The sequence below is a fragment of the Caenorhabditis briggsae genome, assembly GCF_000004555.2.
Source record: "Caenorhabditis briggsae complete genome, chrIV, whole genome shotgun sequence".
In the NCBI taxonomy this organism is placed as follows: Eukaryota; Metazoa; Nematoda; class Chromadorea; order Rhabditida; family Rhabditidae; genus Caenorhabditis; species Caenorhabditis briggsae.
In genome coordinates, this window is record NC_013487.2 from 11,295,210 (window position 1) to 11,318,263 (window position 23,054).

The 23,054-nt window shown below is 39.7% G+C and overlaps 3 protein-coding genes across 3 annotated transcripts; 2 read left to right on the forward strand and 1 right to left on the reverse strand.

The window, feature by feature from the left end:
* Positions 1–1,019: 1,019 nt before the first annotated feature.
* Positions 1,020–6,282, forward strand: CBG01565 (the record flags this gene model as incomplete). The annotated part of the gene is made up of 4 exons (XM_045235917.1): positions 1,020–1,112; positions 1,714–2,067; positions 2,500–2,584; positions 6,248–6,282. The coding sequence occupies 4 exons, from the start codon at positions 1,020–1,022 to the stop codon at positions 6,280–6,282; spliced, it is 567 nt and encodes a 188-aa protein (XP_045091945.1).
* A 669-nt stretch (positions 6,283–6,951) lies between these two features.
* On the forward strand, positions 6,952–10,473 carry Cbr-wsp-1 (the record flags this gene model as incomplete). The annotated part of the gene is made up of 6 exons (XM_045235918.1): positions 6,952–7,984; positions 8,489–8,635; positions 9,157–9,268; positions 9,315–9,584; positions 9,632–10,073; positions 10,120–10,473. 6 exons carry the CDS (start codon positions 6,952–6,954, stop codon positions 10,471–10,473), a joined length of 2,358 nt encoding a protein of 785 aa, XP_045091946.1.
* A 1,170-nt stretch (positions 10,474–11,643) lies between these two features.
* Positions 11,644–21,692, reverse strand: Cbr-pct-1 (the record flags this gene model as incomplete). Its single annotated transcript, XM_045235919.1, has 12 exons — positions 11,644–11,799; positions 11,846–12,074; positions 12,124–12,536; positions 12,586–12,717; positions 12,958–13,203; positions 13,862–13,913; positions 13,961–14,057; positions 14,296–14,998; positions 18,119–18,163; positions 20,216–20,318; positions 20,831–21,026; positions 21,590–21,692. The coding sequence occupies 12 exons, from the start codon at positions 21,690–21,692 to the stop codon at positions 11,644–11,646; spliced, it is 2,475 nt and encodes an 824-aa protein (XP_045091947.1).
* Positions 21,693–23,054: the final 1,362 nt, after the last annotated feature.

Sequence of the window (23,054 nt, forward strand, 5' to 3'; positions counted from 1 at the left end):
GATTTCGCTGGTTAATAAACCACACATTCATAGTTATCGTTGTTCATTGTTTGTATCAATCTCCGTTTGCATGAAACGATGTGCATCGGACTGTGACCGTGCAGCCTTGTCGGGCTGCTCTCTAATCCGAGCGCGGTTCGGCTATTATATTCACACAACTGTTCGTTCTCCGCTCTCCCGTATTCATACTGCCCCTTTATTTTCTTTTTTTTTGTTTCGTGTCTCCAAGTGACCCTATTTAAAATAGTGAAAAGTAAATCGATCGGGGATGTTGCTGAAGAAAGTGTCGACAAGACACAGCGACAATTTTCGGATTAAATGTCCTTGTTTTTTTCTAAAAAAAAAAGAAAAATGATGAATGGAAATTTGAAAATTTAGGTGATGCTCGGTTTTCGAAGTTTTTAGACTCGAAAATTTCTGCCTGTACCATTTTAGAATGAACTTTTTTTTCAGTTGTACTATTTTCTTGTATTCTCTAAAAACTAAAAAAAAAAGTTCTTCTACTGATAACTTATCAGTGAGTCACCTCCACTGCCACACTGTCTGATGATTCACTGTGAAATTTTTTTGTTTAGTCGAAGTACGATTAATTCTCTTCTATTATCGTTTCCGGTAGTGATATTTCCTTGTTTTCATTCAGTCGGACAAGTCCCGTTTTGCTTTGTCAGGTGCTTTGTCAGTACATTTTGCAAGTTTCAAATCGAAACATCCGATCAGATTTTGTAAAACGGCGGCTCTTTCTCTCCATCTCTCTCCTTGTGTTTGTCTAGAGTGATGGCTAAACATTTCAAAACGAGAACGCATGCATTAGGCACTCAGTGCAACAACAGAAGCATGCGAAAGAGTTTGCTATCCTTTTACCTTTTACGACCGAGAAGTTCTTATTAAATAAACTCGAAAGTCTATTTAGGTTTTGTGTTGTGTGACTCATTCTCATTTCTTTGTTCTGCTATTGATTTCTTGACATTCTTCTCACTAAAAGGCTCTTTTAAGTTCGTTCAATTTTCAGTTTCTCAGACATGTCGGTATACCCTCCGACACCAACGATTCCCATGATGCATGGTGGAGCAGATCGGAGAAAAGCGAAGCGACCGCCTAATGTTGGATCAAGGGTGAGTAAGCTTAGCTCTAAAAATGTATTATTCTGGTACAAAACTTGGAAGATGTGGAAGAAAAACTCCGGAGGCCATGGCCGAAGGTCCCACAACGAAAACTACCGTGACCTAAAATATTTTTTTCCGTATTTATGTTCTCCTTACTGCTTTCCGTCAATACTTTTATTATTTTTCCCTAAAAAGTCGAAAAAATTGACTGAAAACCCACGAAAATCGAGATATTAAATCCGGAAAATAAACATATTTTTTAAAGTACTGTAGTGGTCGTTATGGGATATTCGGCTCTTCCACATCACCGATTTTTTTACCAGAATAATATCCTGATAATAAAAAAAGTTTCTATTATGCTTGTCTGAGAAAAAAAAAGGTTAGAGAGTATTTTTTGCAGTCTGAATACGGTAGCGATATCGAAGCGGAGAGCCTAAATAGCACACATAAGGTGGAGACACAGACACTTTTTCTCTGCGTCTCAACCTTTTTTTTTCTCAGACAAGGATAATATAACAAAAATTGATAATTTAAAAATTCGCAGAAGGTTCTCATCAAGTTTACCAATATCCCTAGCTTTAAACTGACTCTTTCCCATTTCATTTTCCAGGAGCTCAATTCACAAGAAAATGAGATGCTGTTTCAACTGGTTGGATCAGACGCCGTTTCATTGACAGCCGCCGTCGTTCAGTTACTGAAATCCGATCGAGGATCATGGAGAGTCGAGCTACCACACGGAGTAGTCTCATTAGTCAAAGATTATGCACAGAGAGCGTATTTCCTTCGGATTTTCGATATTCTCGATGAGCGAGTCGCTTGGGATTTCAAATTGTATAAAGCGTTTCAAGCACAGTCTTTTCCACAATGCCGGAAACTTCTCGCCTTCGAACAAATGGAAAATGGAGAGGATGGAGTGGTCATTGGGCTGAATTTTTTCAGCGAATATGAAGCTGCAGAGTTCAAGGTAAGTGTTTATGAGCAACAACAAATAGATTGTGACGACGATTCAAATCTATTGAAATTAATCTATTGAAATTCTTAATAAGAAAGATCTAAAAAATTCAAAATTTGGAATCTGTTCAATTCGAGTGTCTGGAATCGAAAAATGCCGTAAAATGCCTCTAATATAGAAGCCGCTCTAGCTTTTAATTTGGAGCCAGCTTATCTCGGTTCCTGTTAAAGATATTAAAACGTTGTCAACTGTTAAATTGTGTATCATAATATCACAAATATATTATCAGTTGACACATTTTTGATATCTATCATAGGAATCGAGATAGTTGAGCTCAAACTTGACGGCTTGGGTGGGCTTCAAAAAAATACGGTTTTTTAAAAAGAATCTCTTGTTCTATACCGCTGAGATAGTGTTGAGCTCATCAAAAAAAAATTCTTCTAGGAGCATCTGGATCGTCGTCATGCCCAAGAGCGAAAATCAAATACTCCAGGTCGCCCCGGGATGCCGCTCATGATGCCTTCTGCAGGTTAGCGTTGTTTTACATTTCTATTTTCTCACAGTCTGTACTTTCTTCACAGTTCGTTAGCAATTCGACATGATTGCTCTTTTAAAACGAGTCAGAGTTTATATTGTAAACGTCTTGCACACTCCTCTTGTATGCTCTTTTCTGCTGCTCCTCTTGTATGCTCTTTTCCGCGCGGAAAGAAAAAAAAAGTGACTGCTCTTCCACCCCCGAAGAAAATCTACATAGTCAGTTTACTTTCTCTTACACACGCACATACTCACATAAGTTGTATCACTTTGTTGGCTCACCGTCAATTTTCACTATGCGAATCGAAGAATATCGTATGAGAAATGAGGTGGAGGAGGAGTAGTAAAGAAGATGGAAGAAAAGTCGAACAACAAATAAGAAGAAGAAGAAGTCTAGCAGTTTTTTCTCTTCTCCTGTTTCTGATTTATTTTCTATTTCTTATCCAGAAAGAATGATTTTTATATTTTAAGACTGATTTATGTGAGATTAGATGGTGTTGACGTCGTCTGGAATCGGATCATTGTATATAGCCCCAGCCATTTATTTTAAAAATTGATAATATTCACAGTCTTATTTTGCCTTTCCATTTACCATATCCTACCTTTCTTCACTAACTAACAATTGAAGCACTTTTCAATAGTTTATATTTTATAAATAGGCGGAGCTACAGTACAGGACCGTAAGATATACAAAACGTCATACTTGTGAAGGGCCGGGCCGGGCCGGGCCGAAACACGAATTTCACCGGCCCGGCCCGGAGGCCCGGTCGGCCCGGAAGTTTACCGCGAACTTCAAAATCTTGAGCGAAAAGTTGAATCATTGTTTCGAAAAAAGGTATTCAGTGTTTTTTTTCTTCGAGTTATTTTTCAATACATTCTAAAAATCAATAAATTCATTTTCAACAACAAAAACAAAATTCAAAAACAAAAATTCATTTTTCAAAAATTTTGTTTTTTTTCTGCCGGGTCGCCGGGCCGGGCCCTGAAAATTTTCTCTCGGCCCGGCCCGGGCCGGGCGGGCCGGGCCGAAATTTCACAAGTATGCAAAACGTTATTTTCAATCGTTTTTTAGGCATTTGACAATTTTCAGGATTCTGGAGCTCGGTTATCGAATTTCCGATCACTTTGAAAATTTCAGAAGGTGTAAAACATACCTAGATTGAAAATTTCGCATTCGCAGATTTTTTGGGAAATTCCCAGTTTTCAGCCATTTGCCGATTTTTTAAAGACACCCATTTTCGACCCGTTTTGTACCTAAAACGTCAAAAAGCAGGAGCCTTCCAGAAATTGGCCAATAGCTGAAAATCTAGGAATTTTTAAAAAATTCTGTGATTGCGATGTTTTCAATCTAGGTCTGTTCTACCCTCTTCAAAGTTTTCAAAGTGGTCGAAAACTTGTCAGCCGAGCTCCATACTCCTGAAAATGTCCGAAAATTAACAGAAAAAATACGTTTTGTACCGTAGCTCCGCCATCTTATAAAACATAAACTTTGGGAAAATTCCTCAGCTGTTATTTAGTGTCGTCTTCTTTTCTTCTTGATGTTCTTCTATTTGCCGTTCCGATTACTATTTTTTTTTCTCGAGCAGCATAAGAAATGCTCGTTCTCCCCCCTTCCTGTGTCAAACTGTATACTCTTGGTGTTTCCTACTTTTCCTGATTCATCTTAAGCTGTTAAACTTGTACTATTTGTCGCTTATAGCATGACGTCGTCCCCCATTTCTTTTAGCTGCTTTTTTCACCTCTTTGCTTCATTTATGCCATACAAATATGGGCTGGAATTCGAACAGCACCGAGACGACAGAAATGAAAAGAAGAAGAAGATTTCTTCTTCTTGTACGGAAAAGGAGAAATTCGATCTTTCCTATGTTTTTTTTCTTTCCGTATGATCCGTTTTCGGGTTTGCTCCTTTCCCGAATTCGACGATTTGTCTCTCCCGTCATCCTTTTTCATCGGTTGGACGTTTTTCACGGGGACTAGTCAATTCGTTTTTTCCTGTCTCGTCCTTCCAAGATGAAAACAGCAACTAATTGGGCTATAGAAATCTATTATGTACTCTTGTCCTGGGCAGAGAAATAACAGAAAACAAAACAACAAAGAAACCAACCCATTTCGAATTTTTAAGCTGTACTCGTAAAGTTTTGAGACCAACCTTAATACAGTAATCCCTCCTCCGAAGGATCGAGAAAGTTTCGAACACAATAATTCGATGTTCTAAACACAGCGTCCTTTGACCATCATCATGTCCGTCATCCTGCCCTCGTCATTATTCCATAAGTTGTTGAATAGTTTGACCTTGTCGTCGCATCGCTCCCGATGATGCTTCCACTTCTTCTTCTTTTCGAGACCGCCGGTAAGCCGCCCTTCTAAGTCGTCTTGATGATGAGAAAAGGTTGGCAGGTGGAGGGAAAGAAGCAAGAAAAGCTCGAAAAGAGAGAAAACTCCCTTTTCTCTTGTTTATTTTGTTGAGGAGGCCCCGGAGGAAGCGAAGGAGACAGACTCGCATATTAAATCTATTGGCAAATTCGTCGTTCTTAAGGCTTGCAATCACTTTTTCCTCCATTTTCTTGCATTTCCCATCATCATTCCTCGTAGAAAAAAGCTGAAACATACGGTATTCCCTCTGTTAGAAGCCCACCCTAACCGTGAACTTTGAGCTAAATTATCTCGATTCCTGTGAGAGAACTTTTGTCAACTGATAAAATGTTGGTGATATTATGACAAACAATTTATCAGTTGACCAATTTCCGGTACCTTTCACAGAAATCGAGATAATCTTGCTCCAACGAATGACCTACACTGGTTCAACGTGTTCCGATGAGTTGCACACGAGCCACTTCGGAGCTGCGGCATCCTCTGCATGAGCACTGAGAGCCACTTGAGAGAGCAAGGAGTAAAACGAGAAGATAGTACATGGATTGGAGGGAATAAAGTCCTTCCTTGATCCATTCTTCCTGTCTTGTGATCCTTTTTTTGAACTATGGAACTATTTCGTTCGTTTTTAAACTTGAGGCCTTTTCGAAAGATAACTTGCATACTGAAAAAAAAACTAAATTCTTGACTCGGCCCGGCCCTTAACTTCGGAAGTATTGTAACTTTCAGAGAATCTTGGTATTTATACTAGAGACCTTTCCAAAGGGTAACTCGTAGATTACTATTAGTATTAACACAATTAGTAATAACTGTGAAGGCCACCCATCCGTAGATCTCTATCAATATAATACCGTTCCGTTTCTCCATCCTCTCCTTTCTAGAAGGTTCGAGAAACTAGCAAAACCAAAAAAATGGAAAAGTGAAATTCGAAAGCAAACAGTGATTCTCCTTTTTTCCTTCCGTTTTCCGAAGTCGTCAACTTCCTCCCCTCATCCACAAAACACTTCTTAGAAGCACGATGGCAATAGTCAAACTGTCTGTGAGTGGATAATTTGTCGTCTTGTAGATGATGGTTTTTGCCGCTTCTTCCATCTTTTGCTTTTCTTTCCGTCAGGTGGTGGTTCAGAGCACACAGTGTGTTGACTCCACCTAACTCTCTCTCGTGAGAAAAGAAGTGCTTCAGTTCAACCCCTTTTTCACTCTTTTTCAATTCTCGGTCAATTTTACTATTTATCCGTCTCTCACTCTCTCTAAATACCACAATTTTTGGAATTTTTGATAATTAGAGCATCTGTTCTATGGGAAGGAACAGTATGTAAATAGGCACAGCCGCCACCGCCATACCGCCAACGTATGTGTAATTTGATTCGGCAATTGAAACGAGAAACATAGCAGAGGAACGAGGAACGGGTGTGAAGAGGAGGCGAAACGGTATAACAATAATGATGTGTATTATAGCCGACGATTCGCTCCGATATCCGTTAAGAATCATTTTCGGCAGAAGAATCAGAAGCCGTACGGCTTCGAAAAAAACCTTATCCCCTTCTCGTCTTAATTCAAAGTCGTCGTATACCGTATTTTCTCTGCCCACCCTAACCTTCAAATTTGAGCTCAATTATCTCGATTCCTGTAAAATTGCCAACTGATAAATTATTTATCATAATAACACCAATATTTTATCAGTTGACAAATTTTTGAGATATAATTGAGCTCATAATTGATGGTTTGGGTGGGCTTCTGTTAGAGGAAATACGATATTCCTGATTTTCAAGCTTCCATACTTTTTCTCACACATTTCATTTCCCATGTATTCACCCAAGTGGTCATTATGAGACTTTTTCTTATGACCTAAACCGTCCAACACTTTCATTTCGCATCATTCTCGATTCATAAATGTCACCTCTTACCATATTTTCTCTCATCGCGCTCTCTCATCCATAATTTCTTTAATTTACGGTCAACTTCTTCTTCTTGCCAGAATAAAATAAGAACATGTGGATGGTGGTGAGTGAGGATCCGGCTGGTCGTCTCCGCTATCAGTACCACAGTCTGCCGCCTCCGTCGTCTCACTCTCTCACTCTCCCTCCGCCCACCGCTCCGTCGCCTAATCCGTCAACTGTATCGGCTGCTGGGGCTCCAATTTATTCGTCTACTTCTTCCGGTCGCCATATGCAGCGTTTCGCACGTGGCGGATGTCTTAGTTTTCCCGATTCCATGGGATCCTCCCCACGTACCAACCCACGCAGCAGTCATACACTTCCGAACGAAGGACATTACTACGAAATGGAGCAATATGATAATGTTAATGACTATTCTACCTATGGAGGTCCTGATTCTACAAGTTCGGCTAGTTCCTCGGCCGAATATCAAGATCCTGTCTATTCAACGAGATATGGAGGATCTGCCACTGGTACTTATGCAAGACGACACAATTATGCGAGATGCTACGTGCCAATATCTGCTGATGCTTTCTATTACTATCATCAGCAACACCATCAGCAGCAACAAAATCAACAACAAACTCATAGCTATCGACCACGTCATCGTTCTTCACACCATCAAGAACAACGACGACACAGAGCACCGAGTCCGGATCCAGACTATTCACCACCCCTTTCAAGAAACAAAGTACGGTTTCATCTTCCGAATGAGCCAGTATCTCGGGGTGAATATGTAAGTAACACTTATCAAACATCAAGACAAATGAAAGTGTTCAATACGGATGACTTTGGAGACGAAGAGGATGAATACGAAGCAGTTTCATTGAATCCAGATCCTGCACCACATCATCATGATTCCGTTTTAGTTCATGGTTCGAATGGACAAGTATCTGTGATGGTCAAAAAAGAAGAGCCAATATACTGTTCTGGAGGAAGTGATAGTGCTGAAAGTAGTAGTGCGACGCCTTCATCAGTAGAAGCTGACACTCCACCTCCAATTCCAACTCATCCACCTGCAAGGCATCGATTAGTGAAGAAGAGTCAAAAAGAGTTGAACGCTAGATCGAACAGCAATTCGCAAAGTGGTTTGTTTCTTTTTCTTTTGTTTATGACTCTTTCGAATATTTTCTAGATATACAGTTTAGCAACATGAAAAATATTTGAACAATGACGTTGTTTAAGTAGTCTGTGATATGGTTTTTGAGCCACTATGAAATCATCTAAATGCTGCAAATGAGTTCCGTAAGTTTGCCTGATTTCGAACTGTTTTTCACCATACTTCGGAAACAAACAAACGGCTGCCCAGCGGCGACTCTGGTATATAGACTGAGATGGTGCGAATTTCGGAGAGATTTCTATTATTTGTGTTCATGTCGTGTTGCTCCAGCGAGCACCAGAAAATGGTCGATCGTGGCCTCTTGATCGGCTTGTAAGAGAGGTGAGAGAGGAACATGGAGCGAGTTCAATGAAGTCAATATTGAAAAAGAATTGGATTAGAAAACGAAAATGAAAAAGTACTTGACTGTGAGAAATCAGAATCAATTGTGATGTGTGGGAAGAAGAACTTGTGATAATCCTTGTTTTTTCAGGAATCGGATCCACTCCAACTCGTCCGTTCGAAATAACTCAGGCATATGGGGGTACAATACGAGGACCTCCGATGACTATCGGTGGAGGGCAGGGAATAACTCCGATGGGAACGATGGCAGCTGCACCGCATTCTCATACACAACCAGGTAAAGTCATATTCTAACAATAGGTAAATCTATTATTCTGGTACAAACTTCTAGACGATTCTAGATTTTTTTGAATTCCTGCCGCGGGAATCCAAAAAAAAAGATTCAAGAACCTTCCAGAAGTTCCCAGAAATTGACAGAGATGTGCGGATTCCGGATTCCGTTTCTCAAAAAAGTCATTTCGGACATCTCTGGAAATTGACGAGAACTGAGATTTCATTGCTTATTGAAGCGATTTTTTGAAAACTTTGAAACTTTTCACAAAATTTTTTCTTTGAAGTCCCTTAAAAATAATTCTGTTTCCGACACTGATATCTGGAGATCTAATTTTGGAGTTAATTTATGTTGATAGGCATCCTCCACGTGAAATACACAAAAAATTCGAGTTGTAATTCATTACTTGACTCTTGCTTTATCTTGAAACTACTTGATCTTAAAATATGATGAATAAATTAAAGACATTTTTTCATAGAGTAGGTCTGACCTACAATTATTTCCTTTTAAAATTCAAATTTTTGAAGATGGCAATGCTAGCAGCAGTGGTGGTTCATGGTTCAGAAAAGACAAGAATAAAAAGAAGGATAAAAAGTCGAAAATCAAAAAGGAGGACATTTCGAATCCGACGAACTTTCAGTAAGACCACTTACAGTAAGACCTTTTCCATGTCTTATAATTTTAGACACAAAGCTCATGTTGGTTGGAATCAAGACAGTGGTTTCTCGAATACAGTGTACGATGATGATATGGATGAAGCAACGAGGAATATTCTGAAGGCTGCAGGTTTGGAAAGCAACAATTTGAACGAGGACGATAAGAAGTTTGTCAAAAAGTTCATCGCAAAGAATTACGACAAGTATGTGTCGGTTGGGAATCTTGATCCGTCTCAAATATCTGCTCCACTTCCACCGGTGCAGAATTGCCAGCAACCTGCCCCACAATCATGGAATCAGTAAGAATCTCCTACTGTCTCCTTTACTAAATCAACCTCTTTTCCAGAACTCCAGCTCGTCCATACAGACCAGCTTTTCCTTCCTCAGCTCCAATCGGAAGTTCCTCTTATTCATCTCCGGCTGCGCCCCCACCGCCAGCAAGGCTAGAATCACATGGGTTGGCACCAGCTCGCCCGCCTCCACCACCACCATCAAACAACAATTCTCATAGAGGCATAGCTCCAGCAAGACCTCTGCCACAGACACCAAGTTATGGTACTCCGGACACTCGTCCGCATGCAATGCCACCGCCGCCACCACCACCTCCTGCTTCTGGAATCGCTCAAGTATCAACATCAGCTCCACCACCTCCACCGCCACCACCACCAATGGCAATGCCGGCAGCTGGAGCTGGAGCACCACCGCCGCCCCCTCCTCCACCACCACCATCTGGGAACATCCTCGCAAGTCTGCCACCAGCACAAAACGGAAGATCGAACTTATTAGCTGTAAGTTTTTTTTGAATTATTAATGTCATAAGAAAGGAAATTACAGGAGATCCAAGCCGGAAAGCAGCTACGAACTGTACAACAGAATTCATCTAACGATGCACCAAAAGGTGGAGATGCTCGTGGAGATGTGATGGCTCAAATTCGACAAGGAGCACAACTGAAACACGTACGTTTTGAGGAGGAAGGAAATCTAATTGATCTGAAACTTGAACAATTTCAGGTTGACGCTGCTGCTGAACAAGAGAGACGGAAGAGTGCAACATCTGGAGCTGCTGGAATGGGCGGGCTGGCAGGTGCTCTGGCAAAGGCACTTGAAGAACGGCGTCTGAATATGGGAATCGATGATTCGAGTGATGACGATGAAGAAGAAGACGACAAAAATGAATGGTCGGATTGATAAATCTTCCCTTTAATTGTCTCCTGGTCCCATGCTAAACAGGGTAACAATAACCAAACTTAGTACAACAACTTGGTCCGTTCGTGCATCTGTTTTATTCTTCTTCTTTTCTTTTTATATTTTTTCCAGTGAATTTTTCGTAACTATACCATAATATTTTCCTTTTTTCCGTCCCCGTTTTGATGTCTGTGATGCTCCTCCCTACCCCATTTTTTTTTCTCCGGAAACCAATTCCCGTTTCATTGTCAAGTAATATAGCTCAATCTCAAACATATTCGTGCATATTATGCTTGTCTTCTCATTGTTTTGAGTAAAGTTTTTGATGAATTCACCGAATTTTTAGATTTTGTAGAAAGAAAAAACCAAACTATTGCAATTGTGATTTTTTGTTCGAAACATATTTTCCGAAAATTCTGAAGTTTTTTTTGTAAAATTTCCGAAAATGCAATTTTTTTCGCAATATTTGCGAAAATTTCCGATTTTTCGAAGCTTTTTGGACTGCAGCATCTCAAAGGTGCATAAAAAAATTCCTTGGGGGTCTCGAGCGGAATTATTTTCAATCTTTTTTTTGCAGTTTCGAAATCTTTTTGTCAATTTTTCACCTATTTTTTTCGTTTTTTTTAAAATGTGACAGTGGGATTTCTAATTCAAAATTTGAGTTTTGAAAAATCAGAATATTCCGAACATCCCTGTTAGATCTTCCACACATTGTCAACCATTATAATAAAGACTCGAGTTGATTTTCAGATTCATTTACAGATTTTACAATTAAGGTAACGGGAAGACAATTGGAATTCCTTTTTGAGATTACGGGCTATTTAATGTGAATTGTGGTAACAGGGGCAACGGGAACAGTTCTGGGATGAAAAATGATATCGGGATATGGAAAGGAAAAAATGTTACACAACAAATTATTATAAGTGGAATATGACTTGAAACGGAATGACGAGGAGCCAGAATTTTTATTACTTAGTGGTGCTGACCGGAAATGAAAAAAGGGCGGAAAAAGAATTTTCAGACGAAAGGGGAAGGGACAAGTCGAATCGGAATTGGTTGAGAGACAAAAACCCGTATATATTTTCAACGAATATGAGAGATAGAAACGGAAAGGAGTGGTGTGGGCAATATAAAGAATTGGGTTCTAAAATTGAGAAGGAGAGGTAATTATTCCTATGTATGATGACTGGAATGCATTCTATACTTCTCTTTGACAAGAGTTCCACGATGATGACGACGGGAATGATGATGATCTGATGCGAGAAGCTCTCTTTCAATATGAACACCTTCAGCGTCTAGAACTGATTGCTCATCGCGTAGATGACAACACTGGAATACAGGAAATTAGAGAAAATTATGGAAAAACAGAACCTACCTTAACAGCTATTGTCCTTAAGAACGGATGTTTCAGAGCTTCAGCAGCTGACACTCGATCCTTCCCTTCGTATTGCAAGAACTTCATCAACAACTCGAATCCATGAGCATCTATCCTTGGAATCTGACGACACAGCGGTTCGGGATTGTAGTGCCGATTCGCATAAGGATAAAATGTTGGCTTCTCGCAGATCGTAGGATGACGATCCGGTCGAGGAGATCCGAGTGTCCTAAAATTTAGAAACTGCTCATATCCCGAAAAAAGAAAAAAAAACAAACCTGAAAATAAGGCCTAATTGCTCTGTAGGAGTTCCTCCGGGGAAGAGAGCTCGTCCGGCAATCATCTCGAACAGAATACACCCGACACCCCACATATCGATATGCGTCGAATAATCAGTGGAGCCGAGAAGCACGTCGGGCGGCCGATACCAGAGCGTAACCACTTCGTTCGAGTACGTTTTCGTCGGTACGGACTTTGCACGTGCCAGTCCGAAATCGGCAAGCTTCAGTTCTCCTTTTGCAGTTATCAGTAGGTTTTGTGGTTTGAGATCACGATGAAGTACACGTCGTTGATGGCAGTAGGCAAGACCTCGTAACAGTTGGAAGAGGAATAAACGGATATTGTTCATTTGCATCGCATTATTACATGAATCCATATATTGCTTGAGATCCCGATCAACATATTCAAATACCTGGAAATATTGGGTTTTAGCTAAAATTATTTTTATGGAATAAACTTACAAGTGTTAATAACCGATCTGTGTGAATGATATCGTGTAGAGTGACCACATTCGCGTGTCGTAGATTTCTCAGAAGCGAAACTTCTCGAATCGCCGTGCATGGTGCGCCCTCTTCTTGTTCCAATCGTATTTCCTGAAAATGTTAATGAATTTTCAACATTTTGAATATCCGAAAATTTGAATTTTTGAATTTTGATTTTCTGAATTTTTGAGTTTTTAATTACTTAGTTTCCAAATTTCGGAATTTTCCATTCTCAGATTAACAGAGTTACAAAATCTCTGAATTTCAGTTTTTCTAACTACAAATTGAGAAAACTAAATAAAACGTTGATCCAAAAGAATAAACATTCCCATTCTGAATTCTGATGCTCACCTTTAACGCCACAAATTTATTAGTCAGAATGGATCGACCACGGAATACTGTAGCATACGTCCCCTCTCCAAGTTTCTCCAATTTCTCGTACGTCTCCAGCTTTCCAAACCCAATTTCACTCAGAGATGCTCTTCGATTCTTTCTTGTCAGTGGTTGATCCAATGTCGGTGTTCGGTTCAGTTTGTCGACGACTGCGACCGGAAGACGCAAATCGGCCGGAAGTGAGAGTCGCTTTTGAATTTCTTCCTGAAGAAAAGAAACGGGTTTTGAACAATAACAAGTTTTCAGTTAGAAGAAAGAATAGCCTGACGTATTCAGTTTTTGAACTTGCAAATGGTTCTCATAGTCAGTTCAATTTCCGGTTCATCCTCTAATGTTGACCCAGAATATATCAGGTTTCAGAATAGTGGAAATTACTAAATGAGAAGAGCTTGGAAACGTACATAAACTTATTCAGATGAGATAAATAAATATTATGCTTGTCTGAGAAAAAAAGGTTAGAGAGTATTTTTTGCAGTCTGAATACGGTAGCGATATCGAAGCGGAGAGCCTAAATAGCACACAAACGGCGGAGACGAAGACACATTTTCTCTGCGTCACAACCTTTTTTTTCAGACAAGCATAATAAGGGGAACGTTTTTTTTCAATTGATCCCATATTTCCTCAAATAGAAACCCACCCAAACCGTTAAAAAATTCAATTACCTCGATTTCGCTCAATTACCTCGATTTCTGTAAAAGATATGAAAAAGTTGTCAACTGATAAAACATTGGTGATGTTATGATATTTAAATAATTTATCAGTTGACAAAAGTTTGATATATTTTATAGAAACCGATATAATTGAGCTCAAACTTTACAGTGTGGGGGGCCGGTCTATTACAGTTTTACAGTAAACCACATACCTCACTCCATTTTCTTGCTGGCTTCTGTCGCATTTTAACGTTGACTATGTATCTGAAAATGTAACTGTTTCCATACAGTATGAGAGAGGCAAAACCAACCTCGGAGGCACACCAGTCGGCGTTTGGTCTGAAGTGCACGGCGAAACCTCGACACTCCCTCCATCCGATCCTAAAATCATCGATTCTTGGACGACCGCTGAAAATAATTGCTCTTTTCAAATTGGCTCCGATTTTCAGTATTCAAAACGCGCCCACACTCTGTCACACAAAGTACATGATCATTTTTTAGTTTTTTTAAAAACTATATTCCGAATAATAAGATATTCGCAATGACCTACGTCACTACGTCTTCTACTACGTTTTCTGCAATCAAGCTGTGTATTGAATTTCCAAGGATTTCAGGAAGAAATTCAAACCAGTGTTAGAAAACTTACACAAAGAAATGCTGGGTCGCAACATACACGTGCTGCGAGACATGAGCCTCTCGCCATCACGAACTCCAGAATCTCTTCCGGAACGTCTTCTGGATACGAACATGTTTAGGAACGAGGCAAATGTGCTACTCTTTTTCATTTTCCTCATTCCATCCTCTGCTTTTCTCTTCTTATTCTTTCCTTTCTTTGTTTCCTCTACAGAAGGTGTTGTTTGAGAAGAAACACCGTTAGGAACATGAGATACTTCTTTTTCTTCTTCTTCTTGCTCTTCTATATCATCTGCAGCGATTTCTTCCTCTTCCACGACTATTTCATCGTCATCATCCTCTTCTTCTTCCTCTTCCTCATAGTCATCTAACTCTCTTCGGTCACTTGCGTCTTCAAACTCATCTTCATCCTCTTCATCAAAATCCTCTTCTGGAAGTGTTGTCACTGGTCGTCTCGAATATTCAGAATCGTCACAAAAATCATGGAACGTCGCCGATTTGCACATTCTTTTGTTTGCAGTAATCTCCCTCTCCCATCCAACATCGTCATCGTCATTTTCGCTCTCTCTACTATCATATCGTGTGTTGTCTGACGAGCCGCTGACACCAACTTCATACGCGAGATCTAGTAGGTTTTCAGTATCCGAGATAGGGTCCGAGCCTGATAAAAGACGCGCCTCGGCGGTCGAATCGGCCGGAGAGTACGCGCTCATGCACTTGGCCACGATGGACGGCTGAATGTGAGAAGATGTCATTTGAATTCATGGAAGAGAAAACGGGAAAGAAAACGAAAGGGAAAGAGTACCTTGACAAGGAAAAAATCTGAGATTTGGAATGCATCGAAAATGATTCGGTGGTGGGTGCGGGGTAGAGTGGGATCTATCATGTATGTCTCGATGAATTTCTAATTCTTGGAAAAGGAAAAACATGGTTCAGGAGAGAGAGTTAATAGAAGAAATGTGAGAATTGGATATGATCCACTTCCTCATATGAGTCAGAGCTGAAAACCATCTTGATTTCCGAGCAATTTCAATACATTGAAGCTTTTTTAAATGGGCTATAGGTAAGATTAATGATGATTTTGTAAAGGAAATACAAGGAATGATATTGTAGGGAACTTTGCGATAAGTAAAAACTATGCCCTTTTGCTCAAAAATAAATAGTTAATTTTCAAAAAAAAAAGTGTAGCATCCTGCAAAGAGTGTGAATATGTGAAGATAATTGGAGAAAAGAAAAGGGCAACAACCCAATTTCCCTGGATAACTTTCTCTAATGAGTCGTCTGAGCACGACGCTCAGGCACTCCTTCTTCGTAGAGAAGTAAACTTGGAGAGCATGAATATAGGCGTCTGCGCGGGAGAGCTTGTGAGAGAGCAGATATCTCTCGTCATCGAATATTAAACGAGACGCAGACAAGCACTGTTGAGAGCCGGATGGAGGCGTGCTACGAAGCAAGAGAGAATAGTAGAGAGAGGGAAAAGGAGGAGGCGGCTTCAAGAAGAAGGAGAAGAAGAACAACGACATCATGTAAGCCAGGGGTGAGAAGAGCAGCAGGCCAGCCACCATTGAGAGCACAGTGTCGAGAAAGAGAGGCAGGAAATGGGTGAGGAGCTCTCTTTTCTCTTTCCTTTCTTTTCGATGAGGCTCTTCTTCTTCTTCTTCTCTCGCCGATTCCTAACTAATCCCGGCTCGACGGCTTCATTTCTCTATAGCAACTGGGATATAGAACTTGTTGAGAGGAGACGAAAAACGTTCCAAAATTTTTCTTCTTTTTTTCTCCCTATTGGCTGGGAAAATAAGTTTTGTTTGTCCAGGCTGGCAACGTCGTCGTCCGTCGCTATTGTCGTAGTCACGACTTCTGAGGAACGAAAAGAGGAATGAGAAAATTTGGGGTGGCAGAAAATGATTCCTGGAACATACAAAAGACAAAAGGCTCAAGGGTAACTAGAAGAGGCATTTCTAAAAAATTTTCCCAGAAGCACTACCAATAAAGGTCCAAAAACTAGACTTTTAGAGTGATGAACACTCTAGGGAACGGAAGAGTAGGCGTCATGGAGTAGCATGACAAGGGAACTCATCTCTCTTTCGTATTCTCCCAGCAACTGCTGCCACGTCAACATTGTTGCCCTTCTGTTGTGCGCAGCAGGAGAACCCAAGAAGACGTTGACCCAATCACCCGGCTATTGACTTGTGTTATTACATCAATCCGTGTTCCACAACATCTGCTCATACCCATGCCGCGAAAAGTCAAAAATGTAAACTTTGCCATCCCCTCTCTCTCGGTCAGTCACCGAACAACTAATAAAAAGTTACTGGGGCCGTTTGTGCAGCAAAGGGGATTACTTCTGAAGGTACGGGGGATGACATTGGGTTAAGAGCATCAATCAGAAATTGATGAGAGTTGTGAAACAAGTGGCCCCATTTCCTCATTCTCATCTGTCTTTCCCTACCCAGATTTCAATTCATTCCATATGCAAAATCGGTTACTTGCTCCCTCTCCCTAGGATGTCAATTATAAATTCGAAATGCGTGCTCCACCTCCTTTTGAACATATTTCCGTAAGCCGCAATGTTGATGAAATTGTTGATGAATGAAAAATGAGGCTCCTAAAGTCATCTGGAGGAGGGGCGTCGTAAAAGAATAAAACCTGGTCATTTTGGGATCTTTCCTCGACACTGCTCGACTACAAATTTAATTAATTTTATACTAGAAGGAAAAAATGCTCCTTTCTTGTCTGTGTGCTTGCTCCTAGGGAGCCCCAATCGAGGAACCGAAAAACATATCCGTATATATTACGAGATAGGGGAAATGACGGCTAATCAAGAAAGGAGCGGGGGCGATTGAGAATTATTTCGGACGGAGGAAATGGTGGGGAATACGAAGATGTCAACTAGGAACGAGGAAAAGAAAGGAAGAAGACGATGACAACCTGCCATTCCTAATCCCTAACCTTTTTTGACTGCTACTGCCGCTCCAAGACCAACGCTTTTAACGAATATTGAACGGCAGGGAGACGCTCCTCTTACGTCGATTAGCAAACAAAGAATGGCTATTGTTGTGGTGATTTCAGTAGAGAAAGGAATCCGAATTCTCGGATTTGAGCATTAAAGTGGACAAAACTAGTGGTAGAAGAAGAAGAAGAAGAAGAAGAAGAAGAAGAAGAAGAAGAAGAAGAAGAAGAAGAAGAAGAAGAAGAAGAAGAAGAAGAAGAAGAAGAAGAAGAAGAAGAAGAATATGCAGGAGAATCAAATCTTAACACAATTTGCACCGCGCATGTGCGCCTTCTGATGCTCGACAGAGCAAGTGAAGTAGGAGCCAAGGAAGGGGCGCACCAAAAGTGGGGGTACTTAGAGAAGGTGAGGACGGACGAAAAGTGCCACGTCATTCTGGGAGAAGCAAGAAACAGACGGAACAGGAGAGAGACGCTGATTATAGTGTGTGTCGCTGCTGGATTTTGGAGGACGTAAGCGATTGTCGGGATGAGGTACAAAGAGGGAAAGCAATCAGAGGGACAAGAAGACAAAGTGTCACTTTCAGAGGAATGGTGTTTGATCACAAAGGCTAATAGTTTTAGGAAAATTACTTGAATAAGAATATAAGACGACGGGATCTCTTCCCTCCTCCTCCTCTTCTTCTTCTTTATTTTAAGATTGAGATTGATAAGTCTCGACACAGAAGAAACAAGATGGATGAATACGAAAGGACAAAAAGTAAAGAAGAGCGTTTGAGGTTGGAATGGATGGACTTTACGTAGGGTAGATATAGCGGTGGGAAGACGAAAAGTGAACAAAAGAAACATCTAGCGGATAAAAATAATGTGGACACATTTTGTGCAGCCAAGAGCACTAGAAGTATCAAAATGTGCTCATGGAAATTTCGTCTCTCATGAAAACCGGATGTTGAGGAATTATGGAATCCCAGTTGGGCAGAACTGTGGTGAAAGGAAAATTGGAAGCTGTGCATCAAAAATGCCGGTGGTGGTGATCGTGGCCGAAGGTCCTACAACGAAAACTACCGTAACCTAAGCATACTATGAATTTCAGCTTTTATTCAATTTTTCTCTGCAAAAATAGTTATTTCGCCACTTTTCTGGAGAAATTACAGATAAACGGACAAAAATCAGTAAAAACCGAAGTAAGAAATCCGGAAAAAAACATGTTTAGGTTACGGTAGTTGTCATTGTGGGATCTTCGGCCACCGGCGTTCATCTTCCACAGCTCCGATTTTTTGTACCAGAATAAGAACACAAAACCATTTCGTTTCCTTAATTTTGGTCGGTCGAGATGAAATATATGAAACCGAAATGCAGGTTAAATGGGCTGTTATTTTAATAAAATCGTCATTAAAACACATGTTTAACAGCTGCGAAAGAAGACCCTATGTTCGCATTCGTTCGAAAAAAAAGCATGATACCTCGGGAAAAAATTGAGATTCGAAACGGTTAGACCTAGGTTTATATGTAAATGAATTGTGTACGACGGTTGACTCGGTTCTCATAACCTTCCAATGTTTTTTTTGTCTCCCGAAGAACATGTAAAGATCAAATGAAATAGAGATCGCAGAGTGTGAAAGTGAAACAAAGCAAATTTTTGTGATGGAGGATGCAGAGGAAGGGCAGATTCAGCATCTGGTGGCCCTCTTCTTCGTGTGTTTCTGTTGCTCGGTGAGAAGGGCATAAACAACAAAAAATCGTTTGAAAAAAAGGAAAGAATTGAGAGGTTGAATGTTCAAAGGTAGACAATGAGGTGTCATCTGCTACAACTGACAAAGGGCAATCGGAAATTGTGGTGGGTATCAATTAACTGGCTATTGTCAGTATGTTCGTCGGGAGAAGGACGACAAGGAGGAGTAGGAAAATTTTGAGGAGAATAGTGATTAATCGGGAAGAATTGGGTAGAAAAGACGACAAATTAAAACGACGACGACCAACTAGAAGAAACTGGTAATGTTTCGAAATTTATTATTATAAAGGCAGCGGGTGGTAATATATAGAAAAATTGAAGCAGTAGACAAAAAACTAACCGAACAGATGACCTCCTCAAAAAATTATGAGTTAGAGATAAGGCTTATTTGATAAATTCCAGAGATATTCGGATTGGAATCCCGATAACTCCTACCGGAATACTTCCAAATTATTCAAAACAAAAAAAAACAAATTTCAAAATAAAAATATTCCGAATTTTCAAAATTTTTAAAATCAGAATATTCCGAAATTTTAGAAATCGAAATATTCCGAGATTTCGAAATTCTTAGAATCGGAATATTCCAGAATTCTGAAAATTTCAAAATTGGAATATTCCGAATTTCTGGAAATTCCAAAATCGGAATTCGTTCTTCGATAATCAATAATCTAGATTTAATTTTAGAAACCTTCGATTCCTATTTTCTTATTTTGTTTGCAACAAAAAACTATGAATATAGCGATAATCCAGCTGTGGCCGACAAGTCAACTGGAAAAAAGAGAAAAATAACAATAGAGAGAAAAAAAGAGAGGGAATATTCGAACCGGTGTGAATTAGGATCATATGGACACCTGCGAAATACAGGTGCAATCATCAAAATTAACCGCATGGAGAGCCCAGAAGACAGATGTTCTTGAACCAGAATCATTTCAATTTTCAAATAATGTTCGATTAAAACTAGTGAGATTTAGATGAGAAAACGAGAAAAGGAGGGATGACTCAAGGGAGAAGATGAGCAAGGATTCCCTTTCCAATGAAAGAGCTTCTTTCGAAGAGGCTTATCATTCGAACGGATCACACAGCGTCTCCCATAGGAATTCAGTTCGTCGGCGTCATTTCAAAGATTTCTTTTTTTTTCGGCTGTGAGTGAATTCACTTGTATGAACAAGTGGTGGCACATGAAGGTCATTTACAATGAAAATGTACTCTGTGTTCAGACAGCGCGGCTTCAAAAAGGAAACTACTTACAAGCATTGGATCCGTAGTAGGAATTTCGACTCGAGTTGTTGTATCCACGGGGGTAGTAGAGACTGTGCGTTCGTGGAGGAGGGACGTGCATTCCATTGATGTAGTTGCTAGAATAGAAAAATGTTCGGAATATGTAATTAATCAGTTTAGGACAAGGACAGTTTCATTTCGCACAGATACCATGAAACCTGTAATAGAAGAGCCCTCACACTGTTAAGTTTGATCTTACTCAGCTTCGTTAATTATCTCAATTCCTATTCAAGATACCAAAAAAGTATAGACTGATAAAATATTGGTTATTTAATGATTAGTAATTTGTCAGTGATCAGCTTTTGATATCTTTAACAGGAATCTAGATAAATGAGCTCTAATAGTAAGTTGACAGGAATTTTGAGCCAATTTATCTCGGTTCCTGTTAAAGATATCGAAAAGTAGTCAACTGATAATTTGTTTATCATAATATCAGAATTGTTTTGTCAGTTGGGAAATATGTGCTATCTTGTATAGGAGCCAAGAAAAATTAGCTCAAACTTTACAGTGTGGGCCCTTCTGTTAAGGCATATAAGATAAAATATTCGACTCGTTTTTTGAAACTCGAGTTCGAAAAAAAAAGACTAACACATTCGTATCGTATCGTCTACCGGCAGTTCCTCCCCTCGAAACACGAAGCAACGCCGTCGGATCGATCACACACTCCTCCATAATTGCTCCGTTTTTATCTGATAAATGGCTCATCGACTCGGAAAGTGTCCACGTTCGTCCGTGAAGTGGTGCCGACATCATACCGTAGCCGATAACAATGTTGTTTCGTGCTTCTGAAACCAGAAAATTTCTATTGAAACATTTCAAGTGAGAAGGATTAAGGTTAATCTGTCGGAAACTTTTTTTTTTCCTTTTTTTTCAACGATTAAGAGTCTATTGTAAAAACAATTCGTTCACAGCTATCCTTCTGGTACAAAAAATCGGAGCTGTAGAAGAGAAACGCCGGTAGGTCCCACAGCGACAACTATCGTAATCAATCATTTTTTCCGGATTTTTTTCTTTTTTCACTGTCGGAAAATGGAATTATTTTTAGTGAAAAATTGACTGAAATGCTCGAGAATCGAGATAATAAATCTGAAAAATTAAAATCATTTTAGGTTACTGTTGTTGTCGTTGTCGTTGTGGGACCTTCATCTACGACAATCTGTGTTTTTCTTCCCCAACTCTTCTTTTTCAAACTTAATAGACCTGAATCTTTTCACCTACAGTCCCATACTTCCTTCACGTGCTTCCCTTGCCTTCAAAGAAATCAATCATTCTCCCACTGATAAGCTACGGTTCATAGTTGCCTTCTAGCAACAACGTCATCAATCACATTCTCTGCTTTTTGACCTACCACAATCTGAATCGTAATAAGAGCCTCCAGAGCTGGTGATGCTCACGTTGTTGTTGCTTCCCGGACGGAACGCCGCCGACAGTCTTCGTTTCAGCTTTTTCATTCTGAAAATAAAGAGTCAAAATAAGAATATCGGTTTTCATCCGAAAGGAACTCACTTTAAATAATATAAATTATCTTAAAAATATAAATATTATCCTAAAATATTGGTATATGGAAGTCCGAAGCAAGACGAAGTAATGAGTCCGACCTGAAAGTATATGTATGCTATCGGAAGTAAAAACGGCAGAAAAAAAGACGAAAGAGAGATAAATAGTTGCCCTCTCCCGGACAGAGATTACTTTTCGGCATTTGTCTTGGCATGAAAAAAAGGAAATTTGGTTCGACGGGGCGATACAAGGCGATACGAGCCAAAAATAAAGGAAAACGGGCGAATGTAAACAATAAACAAAAGCTGACAAAAAGGAACAAGATGCTGGTTGCTGGTTTCTTGAAACTTTAGAAATCGAAAAAAACGGGATTTGCATTTTGTGCTGATAGTGGGTTTTTGCTGATAACAAATAGGGAAAAAGTACTATGTTGACTGCAAAAAAAGAAGAATGAGAAGCAAAAAGTTTCCAAAGTATTTTAAGTTCCGCCTCTTTCGGAAAGACATAATCCTTTGAGGGGAAATTGGAAGGAAAACTCATTGAGGAAACGTACTTTTTTTTGAAGGAAAAGAAAGAAGAAGATGCTTTGCAAACGGCTTCTTTTTGGAAGAAAGAAGAAGAAGATGTAATCAAGTCATTCGGAGCACCTAACGAAGCGAGACTTGGTCGTCAGGAGCATCTAATTATAGGGAAAAAGCTGCGAGAAGTAGTTTCGGGGTGGCTCTATGGGCGATGTAAGGATAATGGAACAAAGAGAGAGATATGCAAGTTTTTGGGAGTGGAAGAAGTGTCGGAAGTAGCTAGATTGGATGAACAGATATACAGAGTAAGACTTGAGTAAGATTTATGGAGAGATGGAAGACTATGTTTCTGATATAAAATTGAAACATCTTTGAGAACGAAGAAAGTAAAACTCGAAAAAAAATCGGAATGTTTCCGAAGCTCTTTCTCGGAACTAGAAATTTTCGGTGGACTGTACTTCAAAGGCGCACGCAAGAAGTTTTTTTGTGGGTCTCGAGCGGAATTTCTTGCAATATTTTTATTCGAGTTCTTTACATCTTTTTGTCCATTTTTCGCGATTTCGTGATGGAAAAATTTGATTCCAAAATACTTTAAAATGCGACTATTATAAATTCCGAAGCGAAATTTTCGACTTTTTCCGAGAAAACGGTATTTCAAATCCGAAATTTTGAAAATTCCAAAAAATTAAAAATTCCGATAATATGAGAATCGGAATATTACCAAATTTTGAAAATTCCGAAAATCGGGGTATTCCAAAAATTTGAAAAAAATCGAAATTTTCAAAATCGGAATAT